The sequence below is a fragment of the Amphiprion ocellaris genome, chromosome 23 (assembly GCF_022539595.1).
Source record: "Amphiprion ocellaris isolate individual 3 ecotype Okinawa chromosome 23, ASM2253959v1, whole genome shotgun sequence".
NCBI classification, from domain to species: domain Eukaryota; kingdom Metazoa; phylum Chordata; class Actinopteri; family Pomacentridae; genus Amphiprion; species Amphiprion ocellaris.
In genome coordinates this window covers 8,671,145-8,684,833 of record NC_072788.1, presented here as the reverse complement: position 1 = coordinate 8,684,833, position 13,689 = coordinate 8,671,145, and the positions used below count along the sequence as shown (strand labels likewise).

At 42.9% G+C, this 13,689-nt stretch overlaps 1 protein-coding gene across 10 annotated transcripts in view; it reads left to right on the top strand.

The window, feature by feature from the left end:
• The window catches only part of LOC111567537 (nuclear factor 1 B-type), a 66,299-nt gene that overhangs the window by 45,669 nt on the left and 6,941 nt on the right, over positions 1-13,689 (top strand). For 3 of the 10 annotated variants that reach the window (XM_035947476.2, XM_055007522.1, XM_035947474.2), the window contains 6 exons: positions 84-205; positions 3,127-3,261; positions 3,409-3,593; positions 5,810-5,948; positions 6,977-7,077; positions 10,976-11,064. In XM_035947476.2, the coding sequence (XP_035803369.1) occupies positions 84-205; positions 3,127-3,261; positions 3,409-3,593; positions 5,810-5,948; positions 6,977-7,077; positions 10,976-11,064 (771 nt within the window). The remainder of the gene's footprint in view (positions 1-83; positions 206-3,126; positions 3,262-3,408; positions 3,594-5,809; positions 5,949-6,976; positions 7,078-10,975; positions 11,065-13,689) is intronic. The other 7 variants (XM_035947477.2, XM_035947475.2, XM_055007520.1 and 4 more) reach the window with 6 other exon arrangements.

Sequence of the window (13,689 nt, the reverse complement as noted above, 5' to 3'; positions counted from 1 at the left end):
TTGTAATCTTAAAAGTTGTGGAGCACAGAATGAATGAATGAATGAGTGTCTTTGTTAAACCACAAACTTCTCCATGTGTACAGCAAAAGGCCCAAAACCGTCAACATGGAGGAGAACATGGACACCAGCCCGACAGGACCTGACTTCTACTCGTCACCCAGCTCACCAGCCAGCAGTCGGGCAAACTGGCACGATAGAGACGGAGGTGATTTTCCTGTTTTTATTTGACCACTCTTATTTACCTTCGGGAGGTTCATCAGGCATGAGTGCTCTTTGCCAGTAACACCCTCCGTCACATTCATGCAGTTATACAAACATTCAGAGTGTAACTTTGCAGAGCTCAGTGGTGCATAAGAGCATGTTGACAAAGTTTGTTAAAGGATAAGAAGATCTTCCATCCTTGTCGCGTGTAAATAGATTTGATCAAAGCCGGCACCTCACGTCGTTTTTTAACAGCTTCCGAACCCTCTACGTCTCGAGCCTTGTCATATGCCTCTGTACATCACTCCTGCCATTTCTTTTCATGGCAGATGACCTGCATCTGGTTTCTCTGCTCATGAACTTGCTCAACCCTCTTAAAATACATACCATGTCAGAGATGGCCTCAGGCATCAACAGTCATATAAATGTTTAAACCCATTTGAACTGCAGTTTGACTGTAAATCTCTATTCTCTTGCACCTGTCGCTTACACAAAGGATTCGCTGGATTCCACAATGCTGAGTATCACATTCAACAACACACTGCATTCCTGATAAGCTTCATAATACGGGCTTCACTTTCATACAAGCGCTAGTTATGAGCTTTCAGACGTTACGCGTGTAATTTTCTTTGTGAACAGAGACCTAAAAATACCTCGTCAGTTGCCGTTGAGGAGAAATTCTCTCATGTTTAGCAACTACACCTGCAGGGCCAGTGATTTCTGTGGCTGTACATCTCGGCTGAAGTTTTGATGATCAACAGGACGAATTAGAGTTAATACAAAAAGCATACCCAATAAGCTCATGCATGGAGCTGACAGGAAAAAGATAGAGATGTGTACATGCTTGTTTCTGCGGAAGAGCGAGAGGAATAACCTCGCAAGACAGCTTGCATGTCTCATTATGTTGTGTCCCGGTGCACTGCAGAACCTGTCGCCCTTTTAATTAAGGCCTTACTGTCCCATGTTTCCGGATCATTCTTACTCTCTGCTGACTTCCTTCAAGGCGGTAGCATTTCGCCCCACTGTGACAGACAAAATCATTGGAAATAGAAGGCCTGCTGCGGTTTCAGCTTGAATGTGAACTTTGAACACCTCTTTTTTTTTTTTATTTTAATATAATAAATGGGAAGGCTGAGAGAGGAAAACACCAGATGATACACTAGAGACACAGCACTGGTGGGATTCAGCCACAACCCATTGTGGGTACATGAACATTTCAGCGTGTCCCTGTGCACAAGGCCTGAGAGTATTGCACTGCGTAAACTTAGACACTTGGGGCGAGGAGAAAGGGAAAGCAGTGGGTAGGAAACTCTCCAAAGACAGCCATTATTCTGTCAAGAGAGAATAAATGAGAAGTGGGGTGATATTAAACCCATATGAGTCCTCCCAAATGCCAAGCAGTCATGTCGTGCACATGGTTGTCATTCGACAAAACCTCACCATGCAGTGGAAGAAATTGTTTCTCTCTTGTATTTCACTCTGGGAAAGTATGCTGTATGCTTTAAGAACTGGATTTTTTTCCACATCTAGGTACACATTTACCCATTTAATACAAAATATATAATTTACTAAAAGATAGCCGATGTGATGTAAATGCATGGACACTTCGGACCTTTTTTATTTAAACGGTTTAAAGTGTCTGTTAATTAATTGTCCAGTTTAATTTCTCGCGGCGGTCTCTGAAGGAGTTAATTAACAGACAAGAGGAGAAGCAGAATACCTCCTCTGCAGAAAATATTTCCTATTCTTAATGAAAACATTAAGCAGCGATATAAATCTCCTCAAAGGTATTCCTCCCTCTGACACAAAATGAAAGCACTTAAGCCTGTATCCTCTTGCAACCTCAGACTGGGAAATCCCCCTGAATTCCAGCCACCTTTTGTCGCTCTCTTCTCTGAAGATGAGTGATTTTTTTTCCCCGTCACTTGGGTGGATCCTTGGCTTGTTTTTGAGAAAAGGGAGGCGAGGACGGTTAATTCTATAGAAATGCCTCAAGAATGGGGTTTATACAGCTTATTTTGGGGGAAAGAGATGGATGATGTAGAAGTTATACACCCCAAGAATCTGTGACAGACCAGAAAAGCACTTGATGAATGTTCATAGAAGAAACACAAGCAGACATAGGCCATTGCCCCTCGCATCTATTTGTTATCACGTTCCCTTCAGACAGTGTCTTACCATGGAAAATTGAAAACCGCGCAGCCGTGACAGCAGAACATTGCTCATGAAAGTGTAGAGCAGCAATAATGAGCAACTTGTAAGTTGAGTTTGTGCACATACTTTCGGTTTATAAAAGGACACAAATTTCCTAAACAAATTTCATGTCTTCTGTTGAGCCTCCAGGATTATTCATGGAGAATTACGGTGGCTTGTCAGACTGTGTATGGCAAAGCAAAGCAGATGTAACAGTGTAATATTCTATTTAAGATTACGTGAGGGTCTTGAAATTCTTAAATCCTGTTTGAGCGACCAGCTGCTTTACGACTGCGTGTCACTTCGCTGGGTTTAATTGTCTGCTCAGACATGACAAAAGACATATTTTTCATTTCTTGGGGATGTCCAGCGATTTATATTGATTACTAAGATTATGTGTGATTTTGACCCTTTGGGATGCCGGTAATTTGCCAAGTACATTTTTCATTGTGAACTGCACACTAATCCAAAGCAGATCGAATTCTGCTTAATTTTAATAGTTCGCTTTTGGCATTTAATTCCTTTCATTCATGAGAAATGGAAGCAATAGCAGACACTATAGGGAAATGTTTTGATTAATCTGCAGCAATAGCTTTCCAAAAAAAAGGAAAGATAATCCTGAAGTGTATATTTTTGCCATTTGACAACAACCATTCCTCACTTGGAAATATGATCGAACATTTTCTAACCGCGAGTGCGCATTTATGTGTCCATATGTGCTTTTCCTACCAGCAGACATGTCCTCTCCCACCATGAAGAAGCCAGAGAAGCCGCTGTTTAGCCCCACCTCCCCGCAGGACTCATCACCACGACTCAGCACTTTCCCTCAGCCTCATCACCCAGGCCTAACAGGTGTAGGACACAGTGGTGAGTTAAATCCGTCTAAATCTGGAGCCATCTTTTCCCTCATATACGCAACAAATCTATCCATGCACTTAATTCAGCCTCGGAGATCAATGGTGATTGTTTTATCCAGCTCGCACACTCAGTCTTTATCCTCTGCCTTTCTTGCAGTTATATCGACGAGGAGCCCACCTCCGCACTCGCCCCTGCAGTTCTCGGCCTCGGCCATCCTGCCCCCGGCGCCGTCGCCTTACTTCTCGCACACCACCATCCGCTACCCGCCCCACCTCAACCCTGCTGATCCCCTCAAGAGCTACGTGCCGTCATATGACCCGTCCAGCCCGCAGAGCAGCCAGGTCAGTCTTTATTGTATGTTCGAAGAAGGCAGTAAGCCAGTTTTTTTTTTTTTTTTTTGTTTTTTTTTTTGAGGCCCGAAGTCAGAGGGTTGTTTTTTGGCACGACGCTCGTGGCCTCTAGTCGTTCTTTGTTATCTTGTTCGGCTCCACTCCCATCTGACCTCAGGAGATTAAAGATAAGATAAATTGCAGCTTGCATTTGTCATTATTTCATTACTGCTTCATTGGTGCATTGGCAAAGAGAAAATATCAGCCTTTTTTGCATGTTTTTCCTCTCATCGAAAACCTGCTTCTGGTCATTTCCTTTATTTATTCACGGTAAGAATGGTAAGAATGATGTTCAGATATCTGTCTAGAACGACATGTTCTCAGTTCGAAAAAGAACTGCATTTTATGCGCATAAGCTAACCACAATTTGAGGATTCATACCTCTTGTTTTGGTACTGGGCTGCCTGCTATTTATTGGGGATATAATGGTCCGAGTGAAACCTATAATTACAGCTATCATTGTAAAGAGTAATTAATTTAGTTTAATTCAAACTGAATTAAATGAAAATAAGCAAATAAGTACATTTTGCAAATAAAAGTCAGACTGAAGTTTTGCATCAGCACCATGTGACAAAGAAATGTATATTCTCAGCTTTGTGTAATGCTCATGGCAAAGGTTGCACTACAGTCCCAGGCTTACGTGTGTCGTGCTAAAAAAAAAAAACAAAACAAAAAAAAAAAACGCATGACTCCATAAAAAAGTCAACTAAACTATTGCGATTGCAGTCACACGTGACATACAAAACAGTATTAAGGCGTCGTAGTAAATCAAATAGCTCCGGGCTTTTATACATTCAGGGTACACACTGCGGCCAGTGTGTTGGAGAGAGCGAGCAGGCGTCTCTATAGATGAGAGAGCCGTGTGATATTTATGTGAGTTTTATATCCCCGCTGTTCTCACTGTAAACAAAGGCCTCGTAGACGGCTCCATCTCCAGAGCAGGGAGCGGGGTTGGAGGAGAAGGGGGGGAGAGAGACTGTTACTCCAGAGAAAAACCACGGGGAATGATAAAGGTTGTAAATATTTGCCGTTGCCGGGGCCCGGCTCTTGTGCAGAATTAACTGGCCCTCTGCTGGGGTGCTGGAGAAAGAAGCGAGGGGGGTGAGGTGGGGTCCGGTAGAGGAGGAGGGGGGAGGATGGAGGAGGGAGGCTCAGCAAATAACACAGCGCTTATAATCCCATGGACGAGTGCCAGAATGTTTTTATGCTTGCTTTAACGCAGATTATATTACACTCTAATTAAACATTCTATTCACATCGGAGGGAACCCTGTGGACACAATTCTTTTCCAAAAAGGCCTGTTTGAGTTTTGAACTCGGGGCGGCCCTGAAATGAACGCCCCAGACAGTCTCCAGCCGTCTGAAAGAGTAGCTCCCACTAGCTTCCTTTTATTTCTTTCTCCATATATATAGTCTCTCTGCCTCGCTCTCTATACTGGCACATTCACACCATTGTAACAGGTCACTCCGCTGCTCTCGCCGTCTTTTCACGCCCGGGTCCTCCTAAATTCCATTTATGAGCGCCATTAAAATCATTGTTTGGAATCATGTAGGAAATCCATTGTCAGTGACTGAGTATCTATTGTTGCTCGTGCCCCCCCACAGTTTTAGTAATAACTGTGACAAGACAGTGACTGAAAGTACTAAAACCTTTTCTTCAGTTACCTTTTATTGTTACTTTTAAGTTCGCCGGAGCAAACGGAGCATCTACGTCTGACAAAAAAAGGAAGAACATGACTATGATTGGATGTTCAGCTTGTTTATTGCAAAGCGTTTTGTAAAAGTGACGGTTGTTGTGTGCTTGTCTTGGTTTATTGAGATCTGCCCAACTGCATATTTACAAGCGAACAAGAGCTTGTAAACACAAGACACTGGACACAGTCTGTCCTCTCAGGAGGTCGCAGGTTTCGGTGGAAGGCAAAATAAATATACATGTGCATGTTTAGCAAAGCAGGATTTGTGGTGCTTTTTGGACACGGCTTTCATGTTTTGCTAATAGCCTTTTTTGTTATTACCTCAAGAGACATTTTCGGCCTTCTGTATTGTTCTCATCTCACCAAACAAACCACTCAGAACACTTTTGTCACCTAAATGTAGACAGAATATGTTATTCGTTGAAAAATACTTGTGCTCAATTGTGTTTTCTGGTTGTGTGCGCCCCACTTGCAGCCTAACAGCAGTGGTCAGGTGGTTGGGAAGGTCCCAGGCCACTTCACCCCGGTCCTGGCTCCCTCCCCACATCACGGCGCTGTGAGACCCGTCTCGCTCTCCATGCCCGACACCAAGCCCATCACCACGTCAACAGAAGGTGAGCTCCGGTACCGACTGTCCACTGCGGACTGTCGCTACCCAACGCCTGCCGCACACCAAGCATTTTGCGGTTCTGCTGCTTATTATACCACTTGCTGCTGAAGGCACATTAAGTATTTTGTATGTTCTTTGCTCTGAGTTGCTCCTGTCATATTTTTACTCACTGTTGGCTCACTTTTCATTGTAGTATAAAGTCTCGCCCCTCTATGGAAACAGTACAACAATAGCTAGAAACAGAGAGAACTCAAAAATGAATTGCTTTTGTGCAGTATATTAAAGTTGTAATGACAAAAAAAATCATAGTTACATTTTGTTGATTGTTTAAAATTTAAAACCTGCAGAATACATGTACAAAAATTCCCAGGTAACAGTGGAAAAAATAGTTTTCCTTTTTCCATTTTCAATCTGTTCCCATATTTATCCTCCTTGCTCTGTGTAAACACAGCTTGCAGTTCAAAGCAGTTAACCTGAAAAGTTCCTGGATTTTTGTCATGTGATTGTTGCAGCTCAGTCACTAATGGCTTCTCAATTGTGCCGCTGTGTATAGACATATTAGTTTTGTTTGTTTTTTTTGCAAAATCTAGTTAGTGATAACAATTTACTTAGATGTGTAAAATAAAGTGAATAAAGTGAGATTTGATTGTTTTTTCTGACACAACTGAAAGTTTAGTTTGAGGAGCATTAAAAAGTTGAAAAGTCTTCTTGATTTTATAGTTTCTGGCTCTGATAAGTGGCGTAGTTTTGAGTTCAGAGGGTTAACACCAGGCTGAAAATCTAAATTTGTACATATTAGTGTCTCACACATGAACTTGACAGGAAATTTATGTCATGCTTATTGATAAAATGACAGGAAAATCAGATTGGGCCAGATTTAAATCGTGTGAGACTGCAGGCATTTTTTATTACAGGTATGTTGTCTGTAGTCGAATAATGACTTTTAAATGTATCGTGCTCTTACAGCTGCTGACTACATGTCAGATTCCCGAGATGCTGATTATAATGCAAGCATGTCTTTCTGTTTTTTTGTGATGGCATGTTACCCAGGCTACTCAGCCCCTGGCACCCCAACGGCTAATCGTTTTGTAGGCCTGAGCCCTCGAGATCCTGCCTTCCTCCACCAGCAACAGGTGAGGTCTCCCCCCTGCAGCACTCAGCTCACCTGCTCCTCTTATCCTTTCATTTTCTGTCCCACTCCCCGCCCCTGTCTCCCCACACATCAAATGTGAAATCCCTGCCCTCTGCAAAAATCCAGTCGCACTCTGAAATTGATTTGCAGGAAGCATTAAACAGTTAGATCCCAGCGCTTCAGAAGATCAGAGGACCGATAGGCTCAGGTCAAGTGTAGCATTAACTGTCGGCGTGAAAAAAAAAAAAAAGTTTGCAGTAGTTTAGAGGCTTAGCATGCTAAAGATAGCAAGTCCTACTGATAATTAAATCTCCTTTTCTTTAAATCCTACCAGCTTTCAGTAGCTGCTTTGAGAATATTTTTACTAAATCACATGTATTTTTCATAGCAAAAACTTCGACAAAGACACTCAAGATTGAGGCAGTGAGTTTAAATTCCACGGTTTGCCGTAGAAAAAGGCGTCTACTTCCTGAAGTCGCTTTAAAGAAAGAAACGAAGGCGAAGGGTCACTGTCACCGTCATTGTGTGGCCACTACTCAGAAGATGGATGGGACACGTGGGTGCTTTTGAGAGTGTAAAGTGCTCACTTCTGTTTCCTTCACACATTATTTTCAACACACACATACCAAATTACCCTCATTTACCGTATACACGCTGAATATGCAGCGCTGGCGTCGCTCGGTTGCCCCCGCAGAGGTCCTAGGACGTCCTCGGACAGATGTGGTTACCCCGTGTGTGTCTGTGTGTGCTTGTGTGCGTCTGTGAGGTTAGGAGTGTTGCGGTGTTGTCGGACGAGAGAGAGAGTGCTCTCCCCCACCCCGTCTTATTGAAAGCGCTGGTCTGAGGCCAAGGCTTTTCCAACCACAACTAATTGAATGCATCTGCACGCAGCTACATAATGATCGCTGGGTTTCTCCTCAGCTCACTTTTTTTTTTCTTGTGTGTGTGTTTAGTAAAAATGACAAAGCTGGCCTCTGTTTCCTCGCTCCTCTTTCTTTTTTCTTTTCTACTTTTCTTTCTCCCAAATTTCCCCAAAATCAGAATAGGCAAAAATAAATAAATAAATAAAAAGGAAAAAAAGGGAATGTTTGTCAGCAGACGTGGGAAGCTTTTATTCCACTCGGGAGAAGAAGGAGGAGGAGAGGGAGGATTCACTTGGCTGATGTCGTGCAGTTTGTCTTCCACATTTTCTAGTAGCCCTGCTACTTCTTTCAGTGGGGCACAAAGTGACTACACAAGACAGCAGCAGTCTGAGTCTAGCTGCATGAGCTGCTGAATTTTGGCCAAAGCTTTGCTCCCAGAGGCTATAAAGCCTTTTTGTTCCAGATTTTTGAAGTGTACTGTGAATCAGCCAGATAGATAAATATCCTCCTAAGAAATACAGGTCGGGTAATATAATAAATGTAATATAGTATGAAAGCTAGTTTTATTTGATAATCTTAATTATCCTAAAACATCTTTTTGTGATCCTATTACACTGGCAAGAATAAATTATCTTCTCCAAAACAACCACGCCGGCGGACAAATCCTTGGACCGTGTTTAAAAAAATCTGAAAGACAGAAGAATGAAAGATTCGTAAGCACAACAATGACACCTTTCCAGAAGGTTATTACATGCTCGATCTCAATGAATGAGTGTTCTTGTCAGCCTAAGGAACTCTAAACAGTCCTCACATTGATTCATCATGCTTTTGCTTGTCACAGTTGTTTTTGTTTTCTGTGGTATGATTTAACGGCCTGGGATCTGGCCTCATCGAGCGCGTAGAGACACCGAGCCAAGTCCCTCAGGACGGAACACTTTCACCAAATACTCTGTCATTGTCCTCATCTGGCAATAATGTGTTTATTGTGTGGGGTCCGTGAGGCTTTATTGACACTTTTACTTGTTTAGCTGCAGCCGTTTGTTGTAAGGCTCGCTAAGAAGAGGAAAGCACATTGTACACAACATGAATAGAAAGTCATGGTTTTTAAATGTGGTCAGTGTTCAGGCTACAACAGAGGCTTTTTGTAAATCATTTCAGTGCTATAACATATACGCAGACCTCATCTGAACTGTGCTACAGTGTTATTGCCAAAGTATGGAGGATATTTATGTAATTTCACAATTTATTATCTTTAAACAACTTTGATTGTAACAAGATAAGTTGGTAGTAAAGTTTAAACCCTCCTTCTATTTTAAAATGTGGCACCATTAAAATAGAAGTCTCTCAACGGACACACACACACACACACACACACACACACACACACACACACACAGGGCTTCAGAAATGAAAAAACAAAACAACACCACCACACGCTCCCACACCTGCTCTACGAATCCCAGGCAGCGAATGTGTGAAAAAACCCTCCATTCATCTCTCGCCTTGGTTAACCCCTCGAGGGAATGCCACCATCTAGCATTCCGCTGGGAAAGATCCGTGATCAGATGTCATTTGGTATTATCTAAGGAAGGATCCTAATCCACAATCTGCCCGCATCTGTTTGCTAACGTTCCCCGGCTCCGTCCCCCTTTTTCCCCGCTGCCCGAGCTGCTCCGATGTGCCGGTGCCAGCGGACAGATGGCGAGCCCCTCGAGGAGCGGTGGCACCGAGCGTCTGGCCCAACCCGCACATTCTCTCCAAGCTATTGTCAGGCTGCAGAGTGCGGGAACAGCGTGGGGGTTTAGTCTCCCAACCTTCGATAAACACTGAGAAAACACGCTGAATGGAACAAGTTTGCATTGTTTCCTATTCAGCTTTATTAAGCAGCCGTTCAAAGCGTTTGATCAAATGATATGTTGAACTGGAACCAAATAAGGGCTATTGCATCACTGCAAAGCTTCGAGACTAACTGGTTCTCGCCGCTACTTCCCATTTGTTCCAGGAAAACAAAAATGAAAGAGCATAACAAAAACACATCACTGAATTTAAGTGTGGCTTAAGTAGGAAACCATCATCGTCCCCTGATGTGTTCATCCAGGTGCTCGGAGGAAAAAGAACACATTTCTTGACCGCTGCAAATGGCTTTGAATATTCAGCGTTTGCGTATATCTGATTAAATCCCTCTTAAGAGCCTCTGCAAAACGTCTGCCACTGCACGCAGAGTGCTAACAGTGCAGTTTTATCCTGATGCATTACTAAATGAATGTGTTGACCACAGGGCAAGGTTAGGTTGGTATTGGCAGAGATAGCTCTCAGCTGGATTGCCGACACGTGCGCTCGCATAATGCATGCAAAGGAGACACAGTTTGTGTGTGGCTTTTTTGTTGCAGTAATTTGTAATCTGTATGTAAGGTTGGCATGTCTTAAAACAGAGGAAAAAAGGGGTTAGTGTGCACCTATTCGTGTGTATGAGTGTGTGCGAGTGTGTGTGCGTGCTGTAACTTCATTGTAATCGTGACCCCTAATCAATAAAAACAGTTAGCTAATGAAAAAAGTCTGCATGCTCGAGGGCACGCGTACTCCATCCCTGAATCTGAGAGTGCACTTAGAGTGAAGCCATCATTATGGACAGGGTGCATGCATCCAGTGGATTGCATGGCTTCAGGTAAACCGTAGTGACTGCTCACATATCAACCACCTATATGATGCCACTCACATTTTCTAACTAACTAACTGCGTTTTTTGTTTTTTGCTTCCAGGTTAGCCGTTACCACTAACTGTGATTGCATGCCTTTTTCTTTTATGTCTGTTCTTATCCATAGCTTTGATTTTGCTGCTGTTTTACCCAACAAGTAATGAAAACACATTTTCACTTTATTCTCAGTAACAGTTCGGGCTCATTTTGGAGTTTTATGTCTGCTGCTCCTGCCATAGGCTCTTCTGCATGCATGTGTGTATATAGTGTTGAGTTGTAGTGTAATCTGAAGTGGAAGTTGTCTTGGCCCAGTGATCTGACTGCTAGGTTTCAATTGACAGCTGAGGAAGTGTGACTGGAGCGTGACTCAAAACGGCAGGCATTATGGCCCCAGTGCCACTGACGACACTTTGGGGATTACTTGGCAAAGGTAACCTTTTCATTCTTTCATGACCTCTGTCTCTCTCACACCACAACACCCTTAAAATTAATAATTATTCATATAATGTCTGATTTACTTGATTGTATACACCTCGAATTTACAGAAAGTCACATTTTACAGATAAAATCACATATAAATGTAATTATTTGGTCAGTAGCTGCAGCTGTTACTACTGCAGTGAAAAAGTCTGTCACAGATGTTCACCTTTTGGACTCTTTAATGTGAAATCATGCATTTGTTTGATAAAAACACACATTTCCTTGTGTCACTGTCATGTTTTCTTCCCCCCCCTTCCCTTCCTTCATCTCTTTTTCTAAGTTTGTCCCTCATTTCCCAGTAATTTGTAAAATCTTAAACCATATTTTTTTAACATTTTCTTCCCCCTTTTTTCCCCTGAGAATAGATTCTTGCCAGCAAACTAATCTAAAAGGAGAAGCTAAAGGTTTCTTGTCAAACTTGTCATTGCTTAATTTCACTCTTCTGTTATTCTTGACCTCTGGGATGACAAATACTGCTAAATGAAAGGTAGTTTCCCCTTTTGGATTCTCACCCACTAAAAACAAAAACATTTCACCACTCAAGCTTTGATGGAACTAATTAGAATAAATGAAGTAGAATAAAAAAAAGTCATTTCAGGTCACATTTGTAGCCATGTGAGGTTAATTTACTCACCGCTTTCAAACAGGCCTTGCTTTGTTTGACTTTATGTTCAAGTCATGCTTTACTCTCTTTAACTTAGAGTTACAGACGTCTCTCCTCCCCCTCGCTTCCCATACTGTATCTCCCCCCTTCTCTGGGGAGGAAAACCTGAACCATTTCACCATGGTAGAGCAAGCAAGCTGAGCTAAGCCTTTTCCTGTTACGTCTCCCCTTTCCCCTTTTCCCTGGATATGTGGAGTATCTGTGTGTGTGTGTGTGTGTGTGTGTGTGTGTGTGTGTGTGTGTGTGTGTGTGTGTGTGTGTGTGTGTGTGTGTGTGTGTGTGTGTGTGTGTGTGTGTGTGTGTGTGTGTGTGTGTGTGTGCGTGCACGTGTCATTTTGCGCTCCCTCGAAGTTACGAAAGTTTTTACAAACACAAATGCACACAGCAGAAGCCCCCTTCAACAGGCCTCCTAATAGGCCAGTAGAGGTAGCAGAGAAAAATGTCCCCTGCAGCATATTGAGGTCTCTTTTTCCACTCACACTCCAGCGTACTCCTCCTCCTTCCTCCATGTGACTGTACAGTACAGACAAAATAGATCCCGCCTGAGTTCAGTTTATTTTGTTCTCAGGACGGGATGGTAATTCTATTATATTCATTCCTCTGTGATGGATTATTTGCGCCAAACGTATAGATGGAATCGCTTGTCTTTTATCTTTGCGTGCCCCTTTAAATGGAGCGCTCCACTATGCCTCTTCAGTACTAGCCTCCAAATTAAAAAGCTGCCAGACTCGCATGTTGCCATTGTGCAGGAAATGGGTCAGCAATCCATTAAGATGCCATTAGATAATCTAATTTAGGGAGCTAATCCTTAAACGAAGCACGCTGTATGCCCGGGCTGTGCTTGCGGGGAGTAGAATTAGCGAGGTTTGGGAGCTGGACAGGGCAGAGGGAGGCCATCTTGAAGGTTACCTAAGGAAACGCAGTGTTGGAGGCCAGGTTTTCAACTGGTACAGCAACAACTTGCGTGGAGATGAAATATAAATAAATTTGCATCGTAGCGAAAGAGAGCTGGTACCCAGAATCCTCCTAAATGTGATTGTTTCTAACCAAGTGTTTAAAAAGCAACATGAGGCAAAATACCTGCTCTGGATGGGGCCCTCATTTTCTGTTGTGTAAGTTCAGTCTTACTAATAAGGCAGACCTAATCCACACACACACTGATAGACAGAAAGTATTCTTTACATAAAAATCCTGTTTAGTGCAGCTTTAGCTTATAGGATGCAGATCCAGACTGACAGCCGTCGATTTTAACGAGATTAAAACCGATCCGAACAGAAAGAAGAAGAAAAAACAAAGCCCGCAAGTGGCCTTTTGTAGCTGTGTGGTCCTTCCTAATGTAAGCCATTACCTGAGAGGAGTTTCATAAGGAAAGAGAAACAGAGAGATGGAGGAAAGAAAGAAAGGAGGGAGGGAGGAAGAAAGAAAGCTAACAGGAAAAAGAGAAAGCTGCAGCCCTCGCCTGCTCTGTGCGCTCTTTGTTCAGCAAGGTAGGAAAAACTTAATCCCTCGTTTCCTGTCCGATGATTTTTGGCAGGGTGAAAGAGAGAAGGAGGGGAGGGAAGAAAGCAGGAGGATAGCATGAGGACGGGCTGGACAGGAGGGGAAGAAAAACTGCTCAAGAGGATTAGCCTTGAAGTCTTTTTAACACTTTGCGCACTGAAACGCAGCCCAAAACTTGAGTGATGTTTGCTTTTATGTCGTATACGTCTCTGTTTCTTTCTCCTTCACTCCTTCTTAAAGGCTGCGAGGTGAATTGAATTTGCTCCTCCGCCGTTTTAAGTAAAAGAGCAGCGACTGGTGATTTATACAAAACGCAGACTGCTTGATGAGAGGCTTTCATGAACGCAGACGCTGTTGTCTCTTAGTGAAGCTGTGCAAAGAATGAAGTCTGTGTTTCACCTCTGCAAAGCA